We start from the raw sequence: 13848 nt of genomic DNA on the forward strand, positions 1-13848 counted from the left end.
GACACACACACTCTAATATATAAAACCGATTTCTAAAAAAACCGACTTCTATAAATTTGACCTTATTCTGTAGTGTAGACATACCCTAAAAGTGCTGTGTGGCACAAATGGGCTCTCTGGTTGTAAGTGTCTGTAGGTGCAGGAGTTTAGCCTGTTTTGTCCTTCCCTTTCAGTATAGAATGAGGAGGAAAGAAGCCTTCAGTTGGGTGCAAGCTGGGGTCCTGGTATCTGCTATTTTCCCTGCCCTGTAGCGTAGAGGGGGGAGGGAAGTGCCTGGGGCTAGAATCTGGAAAGAGTAAAGCTGGTCCCAGTACACAGTGTTGTCTATGAGCTTCAGGACATGGCTGGGACGTGGTGGTGTAAGGAACACTGCACACAACTGGTTTAGCTACATGCCACAGTGAAAAGCAAGCTGCATCCACACTGCGGTGTCAGGGAAAGTCTCCAGCATGGCCCCGCTGCCGGCAACTTTCCCCGCTGCCGGAGTTCTTCCCTGCTTCAGAGAGAGGCTCCGGCACCAGGCTGCTAAACTGGGTCACCAGAAAAAAAGTTTGAAAACCACTGCTCTATAACAGCCCATAATATATCTGAACTTGTCAGATGCTCCCGGAGTCATCTTTTTGGAAGACTAAACATGCCCAGTTTTGTTTAAGCTTTTCTAACTTTGGCTCTTCTGTGGGCTCTCGCCAGTTTGCCCACAACTTTCCTAGAGTTCGGTGCCCAGAACTGGACACAATATTCAGCTGAGGCCTCACTAGTGCTGTGTAGAGCAGGACAGTGACCTCTCAGGTCTTCCATATGACACTCCTGTCAACACCCCTCCCACAATGAGATTTTTCACAACTGCGCACATTGTTGGCTCATTCAGTTTGTGATTCCCCAGGTCCTTTTCAGCAGTACCACCACCTAGCCAGGTATCCTCTATTCTATAGGTGTGCATTTGATATTTTCCTTCCTGTAGACAAAACCTTAGTTAAAGGGTCCAATTTTCTTGGATATATATGAAGCCTGAGTTTACTGCTTCATAAAGCACCTGGGTGACTGCAAGCATGGTGCACATATGAGGAGCATCATGTCCTGTTCCCTTGTCTGATGAGCAGCCACTTAGCCAACACTTCTGCTGGACTTCAGGGCAATAGGATTTCCCCAGCCCAACTTACATACCCAGTGCACTTGTCTAGAGCTGGGGTGTGGGGGAAGCAATTCTCTGTCAGCCTGGAAGAGGATTGCAGCTGATATGCCATGGCATTGTCTCCCATCGCACACCTTGCATCAGCAGGGGTAGTCCCTGGCCGTGTCTAGACTTCAGTCCTTGGCTGCCTGCACAGCAGAGCAAGGGCCCGTGCCTGCTCTCCAGGAGTGAACTGTGGGCATTGGACACAGCGTCTCTTGGGGCACCAGCTTTGAGTGCGACTATCTCAGGGAAGGCGAACGGGTCAGATGGGCCATGGTAATAGAGAGGTTCTGCCATCAGCAGGTTTGCTGCTGAAAGGGAAGCACTGGGGCCGCTGGCTCTGAGTTGTATCCCTGCGAGTTAGTGAGGGGTTGTCCATAAATTACATAGCATATTGTTGGGTGACTTCTCTCTCCCCCCCCCGACCATATACCCCTTGAAACACACAAAATTAAGGACCCCCTATGCCCTTTATGTGCTATGTAATTGATGAACAGCCCCTGGTCCACTGCTGGTTCCTTGGCTGATCTTGCTGCAGTCAGAACCATCGTGTTGCATTTGAATGAGCAAGTCACCAAGTTGTGAAAATTCTGGAAAAACAGGAGTTTGGCTCTAGCCAATCATCTAACCAGAGGCAGGACCCAAAGGTAGTGCTGGGAGGCAGGGTGTCAGGAAGAGGATGGGGTATAGCTGAGTAAAGGAAAATGCAGGTTAAAATACTTCCCAAAATCCAGGGCCTAGTATGATAAATCCCGAGGCTTTGGGCAGTCCTGTGTGCTCCATGGAAACCTAGGGCTCAGTATGATAGCTAACACCTAGCGTATGTAAAGCTCTTCACTCGGATTTCAGTGCACCTGTCAAAGGACGTCAGTATCCTAGAATATCAGGGTTGGAGGGGACCTCAGGAGGTCCTCTAGTCCAACCCCCTGCTCAAAGCAGGACCAATCCCCAACTAAATCATCCCAGCCAGGGCTTTGTCAAGCCTGACCTTAAAGACCTCTAAGGAAGGAGATTCCACCACCTCCCTAAGTAACGCATTCCAGTGTTTCACCACCCTCCTAGTGAAATTTTTTTTCCTAATATCCAATCTAAACCTCCCCCACTGCAACTTGAGAGCATTGCTCCTTGTTCTGTCATCTGCAGAACAGTCTAGAATCCCCCTCATTCTTCTCTTCTGCAGACTAAACAATCCCTGTTCCCTCAGCCTCGCCTCATAAGTGATGTGCTCCAGCCCCCAAATCACTTTTCCAATTTTTCCACATCCTTCTTGTAGTGTGGACACAGTACTCCAGATGAGGCCTCACCAATGCAGAATAGATGGGAATGATCACGTCCCTCGATCTGCTGGCAATGCTCCTACTTATACAGCCCAAAATGCCATTGGCCTTCTTGGCAACAAGGGCACACTGACTCATATCCAGCTTCTCGTCCACTGTAACCCCTAGGTCCTTTTCTGCAGAACTGCTGCCGAGCCATTCGGTCCTTAATCTGTAGCAGTACATGGAATTCTTCCATCCTAAGTACAGGACTCTGCACTTGTCCTTGTTGAACCTCATCAGATTTCTTTTGGCCCAATCCTCCAATTTGTCTAGGGCCCTCTGTATCCTATCCCTACCTCCAGCATACCTCCCAGTTTAGTGTCATCTGCAAACTTGCTGAGGATGCGATCCATGCCATACTCCAGATCTCTAATGAGGATATTAGACACAACTGGGCCCAGGACCGACCCTTGGGGCACTCTGCTTGATACCAGCTGCCACCTAGACATGGAGGCATTGATCGCTAGATGTTGACCCCTATGATCTAGCCAGCTCTCTATCCACCTTGTAGCCCATACTTCTTTAACTTGCTGGCAAGAATACTGTAGGAGACCGTGTCAAAAGCTTTGCTAAAGTCAAGGAATAACCACTTTCCCCTCATCCACAGAGCCAGTTATCTCGTCATAGAAGGCAATCAGGTGGTCAGGCATGACTTGCCCTTGGTGAATCCATGCTGACTGTTCCTGATCACTTTCGTCTCCTCTAAGTGCATCAAAATGGATTTCTTGAGGACCTGCTCCGTGACTTTTCCAGGGACTGAGGTGAGGCTGACTGGCCTGTAGTTCCCCCAGATTCTTCTTCTCTTTTTTTAAAGATGGGCACTACATTAGCCTTTTTCCAGTCATCCGGGACCTTGCCAGGAGTTTTCAAAGATAATGGCCAATGGCTCTGCAATCACATCTGCCAACTCCTTTAGCACTCTGGGATGCAGTGCATCCGGCCCCATGGACTTGTGCTCGTCCAGCTTTTCTAAATAGTCCAGAACCACTTCTTTCGCCACAGAAGGCTCGTCCCCTCCTCCCCATGCTGTCCTGCCCAGTGCAGTAGTCTGGGAGCTGACCTTGTTCATGAAGACAGAGGCAAAAAAAAGCATTGAGTACATTAGCTTTTTCCACATCCTCTGTCACTAGGTTGCCTCCCTCATTTAGTAAGAACTTCCCCTGACTTTCTTCTTGTTGTTAATGTACCTGAAGAAACCCTTCTTGTTACTCTTAACATCTCTTGCTAGCTGCAACTCCAGGTGTGATTTGGCCTTCCTGATTACACTCCTGCATCCCCGAACAATATTTTTATACTCCTCCCTGGTTATTTGTCCAATCTTCCACTTCTTGTAAGCTTTTTTTTGTGTGTGTTTAAGATCAGCAAGGATTTTACTGTTAAGCCAAGCTCGTCGCCTGCCATACTTACTATTCTTTCTACACATTGGGATGGTTTGATCCTGCAATCTCAATAAGGCTTCTTTAAAATACAGCCAGCTCTCCTGGACTCCTTTTTCCCCCTCAGATTAGCCACCCAGCGGATCCTGCCCATCAGTTCCCTGAGGGAGTCAGTCTCCTTTTCTGAAGTCCAGGGTCCATATTCTGCTGCTCTCCTTTCTTCCTTGTGTCAGGATCCTGAACTCGACCAACTCATGGTCACTGCCTCCCAGGTTCCCATCCACTTTTACTTCCCCTACTAATTCTTCCCAGTTTGTGAGCAGCAGGTCAAGAAGAGCTCTGCCCCTAGTTGGCTCCTCCAGCACTTGCACCAGAAAATTGTCCCCTACGCTTTCCAAAAACTTCCTGGATTGTCTGTGCACCGCTGTATTGCTCGCCCAGCAGATATCAGGGTGATTGAAGTCTCCCATGAGAACCAGGGCCTGCGATCTAATAACTTCCATGAAGTGACCTTAAACTTTCTCTGCAATAAGCTAAATTGTGTGTGTCCTTTTTGACATGGGGACACCAGAACTGGACCAGTCCCCAGTGATGGGATCTCTAATGCTATACACAGAGGTAATATCACCTTACTCCTGCTTGTTGTTCCCATCCCTCCACCTACTAAAGTACACTTCCAGAGCTGTGAATGCGGGTGTGTTTCTGGGTTTGAGCTACATTGACACAGCTGGTTCAGGAGGCTACAGGACTGGAGTAGCAGGGGATGCTGCAGGTAAATAATGCCACACATCCGCAGAGCTGAGGTGAGTGAAGTTTGCGGAGCACCTCCCCGTGTTGCACCTGGCTCTGCTTGGGAGGGCAAGAGAATTTTATTGCTTATCTGAATATTACAATTCCAAATGCAGTTCAGAGATGCATGGGCTGGATTCACACTGGGTTGGAGAGTTGTCTCAGCCAAGCTCCCCAGATCGCACATGCTGGATACTGAAAGCCTGCAAAGGAGCTTGACCCAGCACCAGACTCATGCCTAGAGCCACCTGACTGCTGAAAAAGTGGCCATATCTTTATAAGACCTCAGCTTCCCCAGTGAGCAATGGCCCCCACAGTCCCTCCACCTCCTTCTCCAATGGAGAAATCCTACCTTGCCCCTCTACTGACAGCAATGGAGAGCTCTGCTTCCCTCCCCCACTGAGTGGGAGGGATAGCTCAGTGGTTTGAGCATTGGCCTGCTAAACCCTGTGAGTTCAATCCTTGAGGGGGCCATTTAGGGATCTGGGGCAAAAATTGGGGATTGGTCCTTCTTTGAGCAGGGGGTTGGACTAGATGACCTCCTGAGGTCACTTCCAACCCAGATATTCTGTGATTCTGAGAGCAGTGGGGAATTCCCTCCCCAGGCTGTTCTCAGTGGGAGCTCTTGGGTGTTGAGCTTGCTTGTAAACGTGGCCTCCAGCCTCTGCCCCTGGGTACCCATGCTGCCCTGGGGCAGCCACGAGGCCTCTTCAGCAGGACCACTGCTGCCAGCATGCAACTCAGCATTGCCGAGTGCAATGTAGCTGTCGTTTGCAGAGATCAGTGGCCGTTTCTCTTCGGATTCCTGCTCCTCTGGACCATGGGGTCCTGTCAGAACTTGGTACTGAGCAAACCTCCATTTCCCCCATCTGTGAATTAGGGCTAAGGCCCACCTCACAGGTGCTGAAGAAAAGTTAATACCTCTCCAAACAGCAGGCAGGCCCTCAGCTGGAAAGCACAATAACCTTCCTCCATGCTATATAACGGGCTCCAGCTGCTTGTGATTTGCCAGACCAGCTAGTTCTCTCTGCCAGCTGGCACGGCTTGCTCAGCGGGTTGTGCTGGGGATGCTGGTTAGTTCTCCCCCTCCACCCCCCACTGCCAGCTGGAGTTTCTGGAGGAGGCCTGGTTGTGCAAGGCAACTGCTGTCCCCTGCCAAAATCTCTGTGCTACCCAGGGAGCAGTTACTGAGCTCCAAAGGCACCTCTGTTTCTGGCACCCAGCAGGCTAATCTGAGGGAACTGACTATTGCCATTCTCCTGGCCTGTCTTGGATCTTCTCCCTCCCCAGAGGAGACTGAGCCCCATAACTTGACAATGTGAAGGGAGTGGGGGGGATCCCCCTCCCTCCCTCCCTGCCCCGTGGTGGTGCTGCTGCTCAGGAGGTGAGGATAGTTTTTCATTCTGCTCTGTCCTGACTCTCCATCCCAGGAGATGCTGGTTTGCCAGTCACCTCGTGCAGCTGGTCAGGTGAGAGCTGGGGTGTTTGCACTGCAATTCAACTCTTTCTGTGTTGTAATTTCCACAGTATTGGAGCAAAGATCCATTCTTATGTAGTGACTTGAACCATGGGTCGTCTGTGAGGACTGAGCCTGTGACCCACGCACAAGCCTTAGGAAGGAGGGCCGTGTTTGGGCGGAGGAGTGATGGTGCTGGGCACTGAGAGACAGTGCAGTTCAGTGCATAGGCATCTGGACAGAGTCAGATTTTGGTCTATCTCCAGATGACTTTGGGCAAATCACTTCAACCTCTCTGCCTTGGTTTTTCCTCTCCCACTCTGTGTGATCCATTTAGGTGCAGGCTCCTTGGGGCAGGGGCTCTCTCACTAGGGCTCCTTGCCTTCACTAGGAAAAAGGTGGAAAGCCATGTGGTAAAACCCCCGTGCAGACAAGGCAGTTGCAGTTTCAACACATGTTAGCAGGACGAGGTGACCCCCAAGGCCCCCCTTAGTGTTTACCTCAACCTGCTACCACATGGGAAAACTAAACTGCCATGTCCTTACTAGGATTTTACTATGTTAGGTGTGGTCTTACCATGTGTTAGCTTTCTTCCTACATGTGGATGCATCCCCAGTGTCTGTCCAGCACCTTGCACCACAGGGCTGTGATTCCCTCCTGGTGCTACCAGGCCCCACTGTAATACAAACAGGAAGCCCAGTCAGAGGTGGTGCAGTGTCTAAAGGTGGGTGCCCTCGCTGCACTGAGAGGGAATTTAAGAGATGTTGCCGGACAGTAGGAGCTATATATTGTTTGAGAAGTGCCAGCATGTCTTAATTGATCTCAGCCCCCTCCCCTGGAGGAAAGACTGTCCTGAGCTGAGTTGGTTGGACAGCAGAACAGTTCAGCCCTTCCAGCCTACCTGGGACAATCCAGGCCTCCTAGGATTTTACCTAGGCTACAGCCAAGTCTGTCCTCTCCTGAAAGCTGTTCTGCATGGGGGAAGCAGGGGGGGACAAGGAGATGGGCTGAGGTAGATGTCCTTTCTCGCTAGCGCAGCAGTGCGAGTGGTCTCTGTCTTCCATTCCCCAGAGTCTGCTACGCAAGAACAGATCCTCTGCTGAGCACGCAGGTCCCTGGTGTCGTCCTGAGTGATTGCCAGCAGCATTATGAAGGCTCTTCTCCTTGTCCTGCTGGCTGAAGTCTGTCTCGCCTCCCTTGTCCCAGGTATGTGGATCCCTAGGTTACTCATGCCCAGGCCATTCCTGGGGGGTGCGGGGCCTGGGACAAATCAGCCCGCACCAGCTTGGGGGCCTTGCTCTGCATCTGTGGCCGGGAGCCTAGGGGTCTCGCAGCATCCCCCAAATCCCTAGTTCCCATGCCTGTCTTCCAGGACTGACCGTGCCAGCCAATTGCACTGGCCCGGGGGGCCCCACCAAAGCGCAGGGCCCAGAGTGGTTTCCCCAATTTGCCCTACCCAAGGGATGGCTCTGCTTGCACCCATGGGCATACCAGCTTTGTGGCATGTGGTTCGAAGAGTGTGTGCGTCAAAGGATGTAGGAGTTCTGATCCTCTCTGCGAACATGCTCCACCCATTCCTGAGGGCTGCAGCTTATGGCGTGACATCTGGGGCTTGTACACTGCCATGCAGAGAACCTATCAGCTGCAGGTCTGCAGAGCTCTTTACCGGGGTCCTTCAGCAGGCAGACAGAACTCAGGAAGGCTGGTGCCAGCCCATACTCCTCAAGGTGGACGGTTCAGCTCCTGCAGTATCCGTCACCCCTCTGTGCCCCCTTAGCCGAAGGTGCAGCCTTGCAGGCTGCAGGGGAGACCAGTTGGGAGGGCTGGTCTTGGCATAGTCCACCAGTCAGATGGGCCAGGCTCTGATTCATAAGGCAGTTTGTGCGGTGCCCCGCGCAGCCTGCCCATACGAGGGTGAAAGATGTCGTCGTCATTGTAACGTGTTAGCTAACCCTGGGGTTGAGAGGGCAATCTGTATTTTAATTTCTGTTAGCTGGTCAAGAAACTCTGACCTCCCCTCTTAAAACATGTCAGTTAGCACCCCTTACGCTGCCAGCCCCACCCGTGTCTACCTAAAGCCCGTCATAGAATCCTCGAAGATCAGGGTTGAAAGAGACCTCAGGAGATCCTCTCATCTAACCCCCTGCTCAAAGCAGGACCAATTCCCAACTAAATCATCCCAGCCAGGGCTTTGTCAAGCTGGGCCTTAAAAACCTCTAAGGATGGAGATTCCACCGCCTCCCCAGGTAACTCATTCCAGTGCTTCACCACCCTCCTGGTGAAATAGTGTTTCCTAATATCCAACCTAGACCTGCCCCACTGCAACTTGAAACCATTGCTCCTTGTTCTGTCGTCTGCCACCACTGAGAGCAGCCTAGCTCCATCCTCTTTGGACCCCCCTTCAGGTAGTTGAAGGCTGCTATCAAATCCCCCCTCACTCTTCTCTTCTGCCGACTAAATAAACCCAGTTCCCTCAGCCTCTTCTCATAAGTCATATGCTTCTCTCCCCCAGTCATTGTCATTACCCTCCGCTGGACTCTCTCTCCAATTTGTCCACATCCCTTCTGTAGTTGGGGTCCAAAACTGGACACAATACTGCAGATGTGATCTCACCAGAGGGGAATAATCACTTCCCTCAACCTGCTGGCAATGCTCCTTCTAATGCAGCCCAATATGCTGTTAGCTTTCTTGGCAATAAGGGCACACTGACTCATCCAGCTTCTCATCCACTGTAATCCCCAGATCCTTTTCTGCAGAACGGCTGCTTAGCTAGTCGGTCCCGAGCCTGTAACCGTGCATGGGATTCTTCCATCATACATGCAGGACTCTGCACTTGTCCTTTTTGAACCTCATCAGATTTCTTTTGGCTCAATCCAACAATTTGTCTAGGTCACTCTGGACCCTATTCCTACCCTCCAGCATATCTACCTCTTCCCCCCCCCCCCCCGTTTAGTGTTTTCCACGAACTTGCTGAGGATGCAATCCATCCCATCATCCAGATCATTAATGAAGATGTTGAAAAAACCGATCCCTGGAGCACTCCGCTTGATACCGGCTGCCAACTAGACATTGAGCCATTGATCACTACCCGTTGAGCTCAACAATCTAGCCAGCTTTCCATCCACCTTACAGTCCATTCATCCTATCCATACTTCTTGAACTTGCTGGCAAGAATACTGTGGGAGACTGTATCAAAAGTTTTGCTAAAGTCAAGGTTTATCATGTCCACCACTTTCCCCATATCCACAGAGCCAGTTATCTCCTCATAGAAGGCATGACTTGCCCTTGGTGAATCCATGTTGACTGTTCCTGAGCACCTTCCTCTCCACCAAGTGCTTCAAAATGGATTCCTTGAGGACCTGCTCCATGATTTTTATAGGGACTGAGGTGAGGCTGACCAGTCTGTAGTTCTTTAAAGATGGGCACTATATTTTCCTTTCTCCAATACTCCGGGACCTCCCCTGATTGCCATGAGTTTTCAAAGATAATGGCCAAGGGCTCTGCAATCACATCAGCCCATTCCCTGAGCACCCTTGGATACATTAGATCCAGCCTATGGACTTGTGTATGTCCAGCTTTTCTAAATAGTCCTTAACCTGTTCTTTCACCACTGAGGGCTGCTCACCATCTCCCGATACTGTGCTGTCCACTGCAGCAGTCTGGGGTGAAGACCGGGAGGGGGAAATCATTAAGTACTTCAACTTTTTCCACATCATCTGTCGCTAGGTTGCATCCCCCATTAAGTGTCCCACACTTTCCCTGACCACCACCTTGTTGCGAACGTACCTGTAGAAACCCTTCTCGTTTCCCTTCACATCCCTGGCTAGCTGCAACTCCAATTGTGCTTTGGCCTTCCTGATTACATCCCTGCATGCTCGAGCAATATTCTCATACTCCTCCCTAGTCATCTGTCCAAGTTTCCACTTCTTGTAAGCTTCCTTTTCGAGGGAGTCAGTCTGCTTTTCTGAAGTCCAGGTTCCATATTTTGCTGCTCTCCTTTCTCTCCTTTTGTCAGGATCCTGAATTTGACCATCTCATGATCACTGCTGCCCAGATTGCCACCCACTTCTATTTCCCATACGAATTCTTCCCTGCTTGCGAGCAGCAGGTCAAGAGGAGCACGGTTCCTCCAGCACTTGCACCAGAAAGTTGTCCTCAACCCTCTCCAAAAACTTCCTGGATTGTCTGTGCACTGCTCTATTGCTCTCCAATCACCCTGACATTGGCTGGAAGTTTCCCCCACCATGAGAACCAGGGCCTGTGATCTGGAAACGTCTGTTAATTGTCTGAAGAAAGCCTCATCTACCTCATCCTCCTGGTCTGGTGGTCTATACCTTACCTCTGTAATGGAGACTCCCAGGGGGCAGGGCAGGGCCATCACCCCTTGGACAGAAAGGTAACTAAGGCACATTGAGGCTAAGGGGTTTGTCTACACTTTGGGGGGTGGGGGGCAGACCTGCAGCAGGAAGACTCTGAGCCCAGGTATATAGCCCCCAGCCCATGCGACATGTAGCAATACAGACATTCCCAAATGGGCTGAGACCCACTCCATTCTCAGCGTTTCAGAGCCCAAGTAGGAATGTCCACCAGAGCCAGTGCTAGCCCACTGGGGGCCTTAAGCAGGAATATTTTACCCTCCCACCCCAATATTAAAGCAGGCAAATTCTTATAAGTGAATAGGGGCCCCCTTGAGCTGCTCAGGGCTCTAAGCAGTTGCTTAGTCTGCTTCTCTGATGTCCACACTGGTTTTAGCGCCCTTGCACAGGGGCTGGCTTGCAGACTCTGGCTCTGAGACTTGCAGCCCCATCTCTGTCTTGCAGCATAGATACACCCTAAGCAGCTTGCACAGGAAGTCTGTGAAAGAGAAGGGAATGGAAATAGGTTTTCTGGAGCCCAGTGGTACACCCTAACCACTGGGACATTGTTCCTTGCGGGGGGCATCTTCACCATGCTCCTCGAGGGCGCCGCTAAGCGTGAAGGGTGTAAAAGGCTGAGCAGCACATAAAGAAGAGACCCAGAAAAGGGTAAAACCAGCAAAGGAATAAACCCCCTTTGCCCGCCAGGAAGAGAGGGCCCTGAAGAATACAGGGAGACCACCTGGATAATGATATTCAGAAAGGACTCTTCTGTAATTGCATCTGAATTCACATCCCAGGGTATTTTTGTCTGATGCTGAGTCGGGGCAGAGGGTCACAGTCCTGGCTCAGCAGAGCCGCTGCCAGCAGCATATGTGAGAATTCAGGCCCCAGTGCTTCGGGGTTCAGGGCCATTTCATGGCTCTGGGATTGGATCCTGGCCTGGGAGAGGCCGGCATAAATCAATGGCAGCGACTAATTGGAAAGTGCTGCCTGCAAGAGCAGCTCTACTGGATCGGGGCTTGTAAAAGGAGAATGCAGGCTAGAGAAGTGGGGAAGAGTCCTCGCTGTTCCTGGGCGAGAGTGCAGGAACAATTTTTATAGTGGAAGCCATTGAACAAAACTGTAAAGCATTTGGTTGCCATTGTTCCTTCAATCTGGGAGGGCTGCCGCAACCCCAGCAGCACCCCTAGCATGGGGTGGAGCCCAACATGAGGAGTGGGGGTGGTATTGCCTGCCCTGTGTGCTAAGGGGTCGCACTACAAAGGGTGCTGCCCTCTGATCCGCAAGGGGCCCACATCAGTGAATTAAAAGCAGAGGCAACCCCATGTCAGCAAAGAGCTCTACTGTTAGCTAGGGATACCAACAAAGAAACCAGATCCAAACACTCCATGATCTTTGGCGTGTGGGAGATCTGGATTGAAATCCTGTGGGTTGAGCTCCTCTCTGGCCGGGAGCTGATGGTCCAAGCCAGCTAGGGCTGTCCACTCACCCACATTGGGAGGGTGACCAGGCCTGCTGACAGCAGTTCCAGGCCCCAGGGCAGAATAGTCAATGAGGCCCCGCACAAGCTTCGCCCGTGGCCCACTTGACTTTTGGATGGTGCTGCGCCCGCACTGGCTGGTGCCCAGAGAGCTGCCATCTGTGCTCCTGGACGCACTCTTCCAGCACGCCCAGGGCTTTCACACGCTCACCCAGTAGGGTTGCCAGTGGTCTAATCGCGCAAACCCAAAGGGGGGTGCGGGCTGTGGGGGGGAGTTGGGGTGCAGGAGGGGGTGAGGGGTGCAGGCTCTGGGAAAGGGTGTGGGCTCTAGACTGGGGCAGGGGGTTGGGGTGCAGGAGAGGGCCAGGGGGTCAGTGCTTACCTCAGGTGGTTCCCGAAAGCGACCAGAACACCCCTCTGGCAGCAGCGGCTCCTAGGTTGGGGGCGCAGGAGGTGTCCGCACGCCACTGCCTACAGGCACAGCTCCCATTGGCTGCAGTTCCTGGCCAATGAGAGCTGCGGAGTTGGCACTTGGGGCGGGAGCAGTGTGCAGATACCTCAACCTGTGGCCCATGGACTATGTCTAAGGGGTCCACGAAAGACTTAAATCGAAAACTAACTGAACAGAAATCAGCTATAGTTACAGATAATCCATTTCCAAAGAGGTCCTCTCCTCAATTCAAAATTTTTTAGGGGTCTGCAAATGAAAAAAGGTTGAGAACCACTGTGTTAAATAATTGGTGAGCCTTCTAATGGTCCCACTGAACTTGTGTTTTCTGGCAGCTTTGAAAGCCCTTGGCTTTATCTACCCTTTTGAATTCAGGATTGAACAGGGATTTCTAGCCCCAGCCAGAAAAATTGGAAGCAATTCATACCCCACACTCCAGTTTTGAGCTAGGAACTGCACAGACAGATCCATTTTGGATCCTCCTTCATTTTGTTTGTGACAAGTTGACAGATGCTCAGTGCGCCCAAAAGCGATGAGGTTTATAGAGTGGTAATTCCCAGAGTTTGTCAGGTGACTGGCCACACCAAAGCAGCCCTGGCCTCCCTGGCTCTGCCAGCCAAGTCTTTGCCCTATAGCCCGGCTTGTACTTCTTGATTTATATTTTTCTTTTGTGGTGAAACATACAGAGCCGGCGGCATTAACTCCTTCCAGACTTGACGTAGAGAACAATGGGCAGGCGAAGGGACCAGGTCGGAGGAGGCTGGGAAACCACTGCTGGGCTGTGTAGCACCAACCAGCTCTTCTTGCTGGACTCCTCCCTTGCCACCTAAGTGTTGGAGTCGTGTGGTCCCCACTTCACCCAGGGATTCTCTGTATTGTGGCTGCCTTCCAGCCCCCACCATGGTGATCTTTCTGGCCCAGGTGCGAATGAATCTGTAGTGCCTAGGAATAAGATTGTAGCCCTTTTAAATAGTTTGCTAGCCCTCTTGTGGTGCCCGCTGTGTTTGTGTTTTAGGAGCTGCCAGAAACCAGCCAGAGCGGCTGGATGTGTGTAGCTAGGCGAGTTGTACTACTGATGCCAAACATTCAAAAGCTTGAGTCTGGCCCTGTGAAAATCATAGGATTGGCTTAAAGCTTACGAGATTTAAAAAATATTGGAGGGGAGGGGGGTCCTACTTTGCTTCCCCCCTCTCCCTCCCGCCCTGCTTTCAGGTCACATTTGCTTCATGTTCAGACTTTTCCATGCAACTAGGAGGGCTAGAAATTTGCTTTTAAAAAAAAAAAAAACAACCAAAAGCCAAGATTCTCTTGCAGTACCAGGATTCCAGCAGCTGGGGCTTTAAGAAAACACCTGCAACCCAGAACTGGCAATAATGAATTAACGAATACCGTTATTTGGGACCCCGTAGTGCTGGATGCTTCCTTCATAGTGCTGTGGAAAGAGCAAA

At 51.2% G+C, this 13848-nt stretch overlaps 1 protein-coding gene across 2 annotated transcripts in view; it reads left to right on the forward strand.

Annotated features, from left to right (window-relative positions):
- Positions 1-13848, forward strand: part of ALPL (alkaline phosphatase, biomineralization associated) — an 85791-nt gene that overhangs the window by 27354 nt on the left and 44589 nt on the right. For both annotated transcript variants that reach the window (XM_084651471.1, XM_084651472.1), the window contains exon 2: positions 7186-7320. In XM_084651471.1, coding sequence (XP_084507597.1) covers positions 7263-7320 — 58 coding nt within the window. In that variant the 5' untranslated portion in view covers positions 7186-7262. The remainder of the gene's footprint in view (positions 1-7185; positions 7321-13848) is intronic.

This window comes from Lepidochelys olivacea (assembly GCF_965140295.1).
Source record: "Lepidochelys olivacea isolate rLepOli2 genome assembly, chromosome: 18".
In the NCBI taxonomy this organism is placed as follows: Eukaryota; Metazoa; Chordata; order Testudines; family Cheloniidae; genus Lepidochelys; species Lepidochelys olivacea.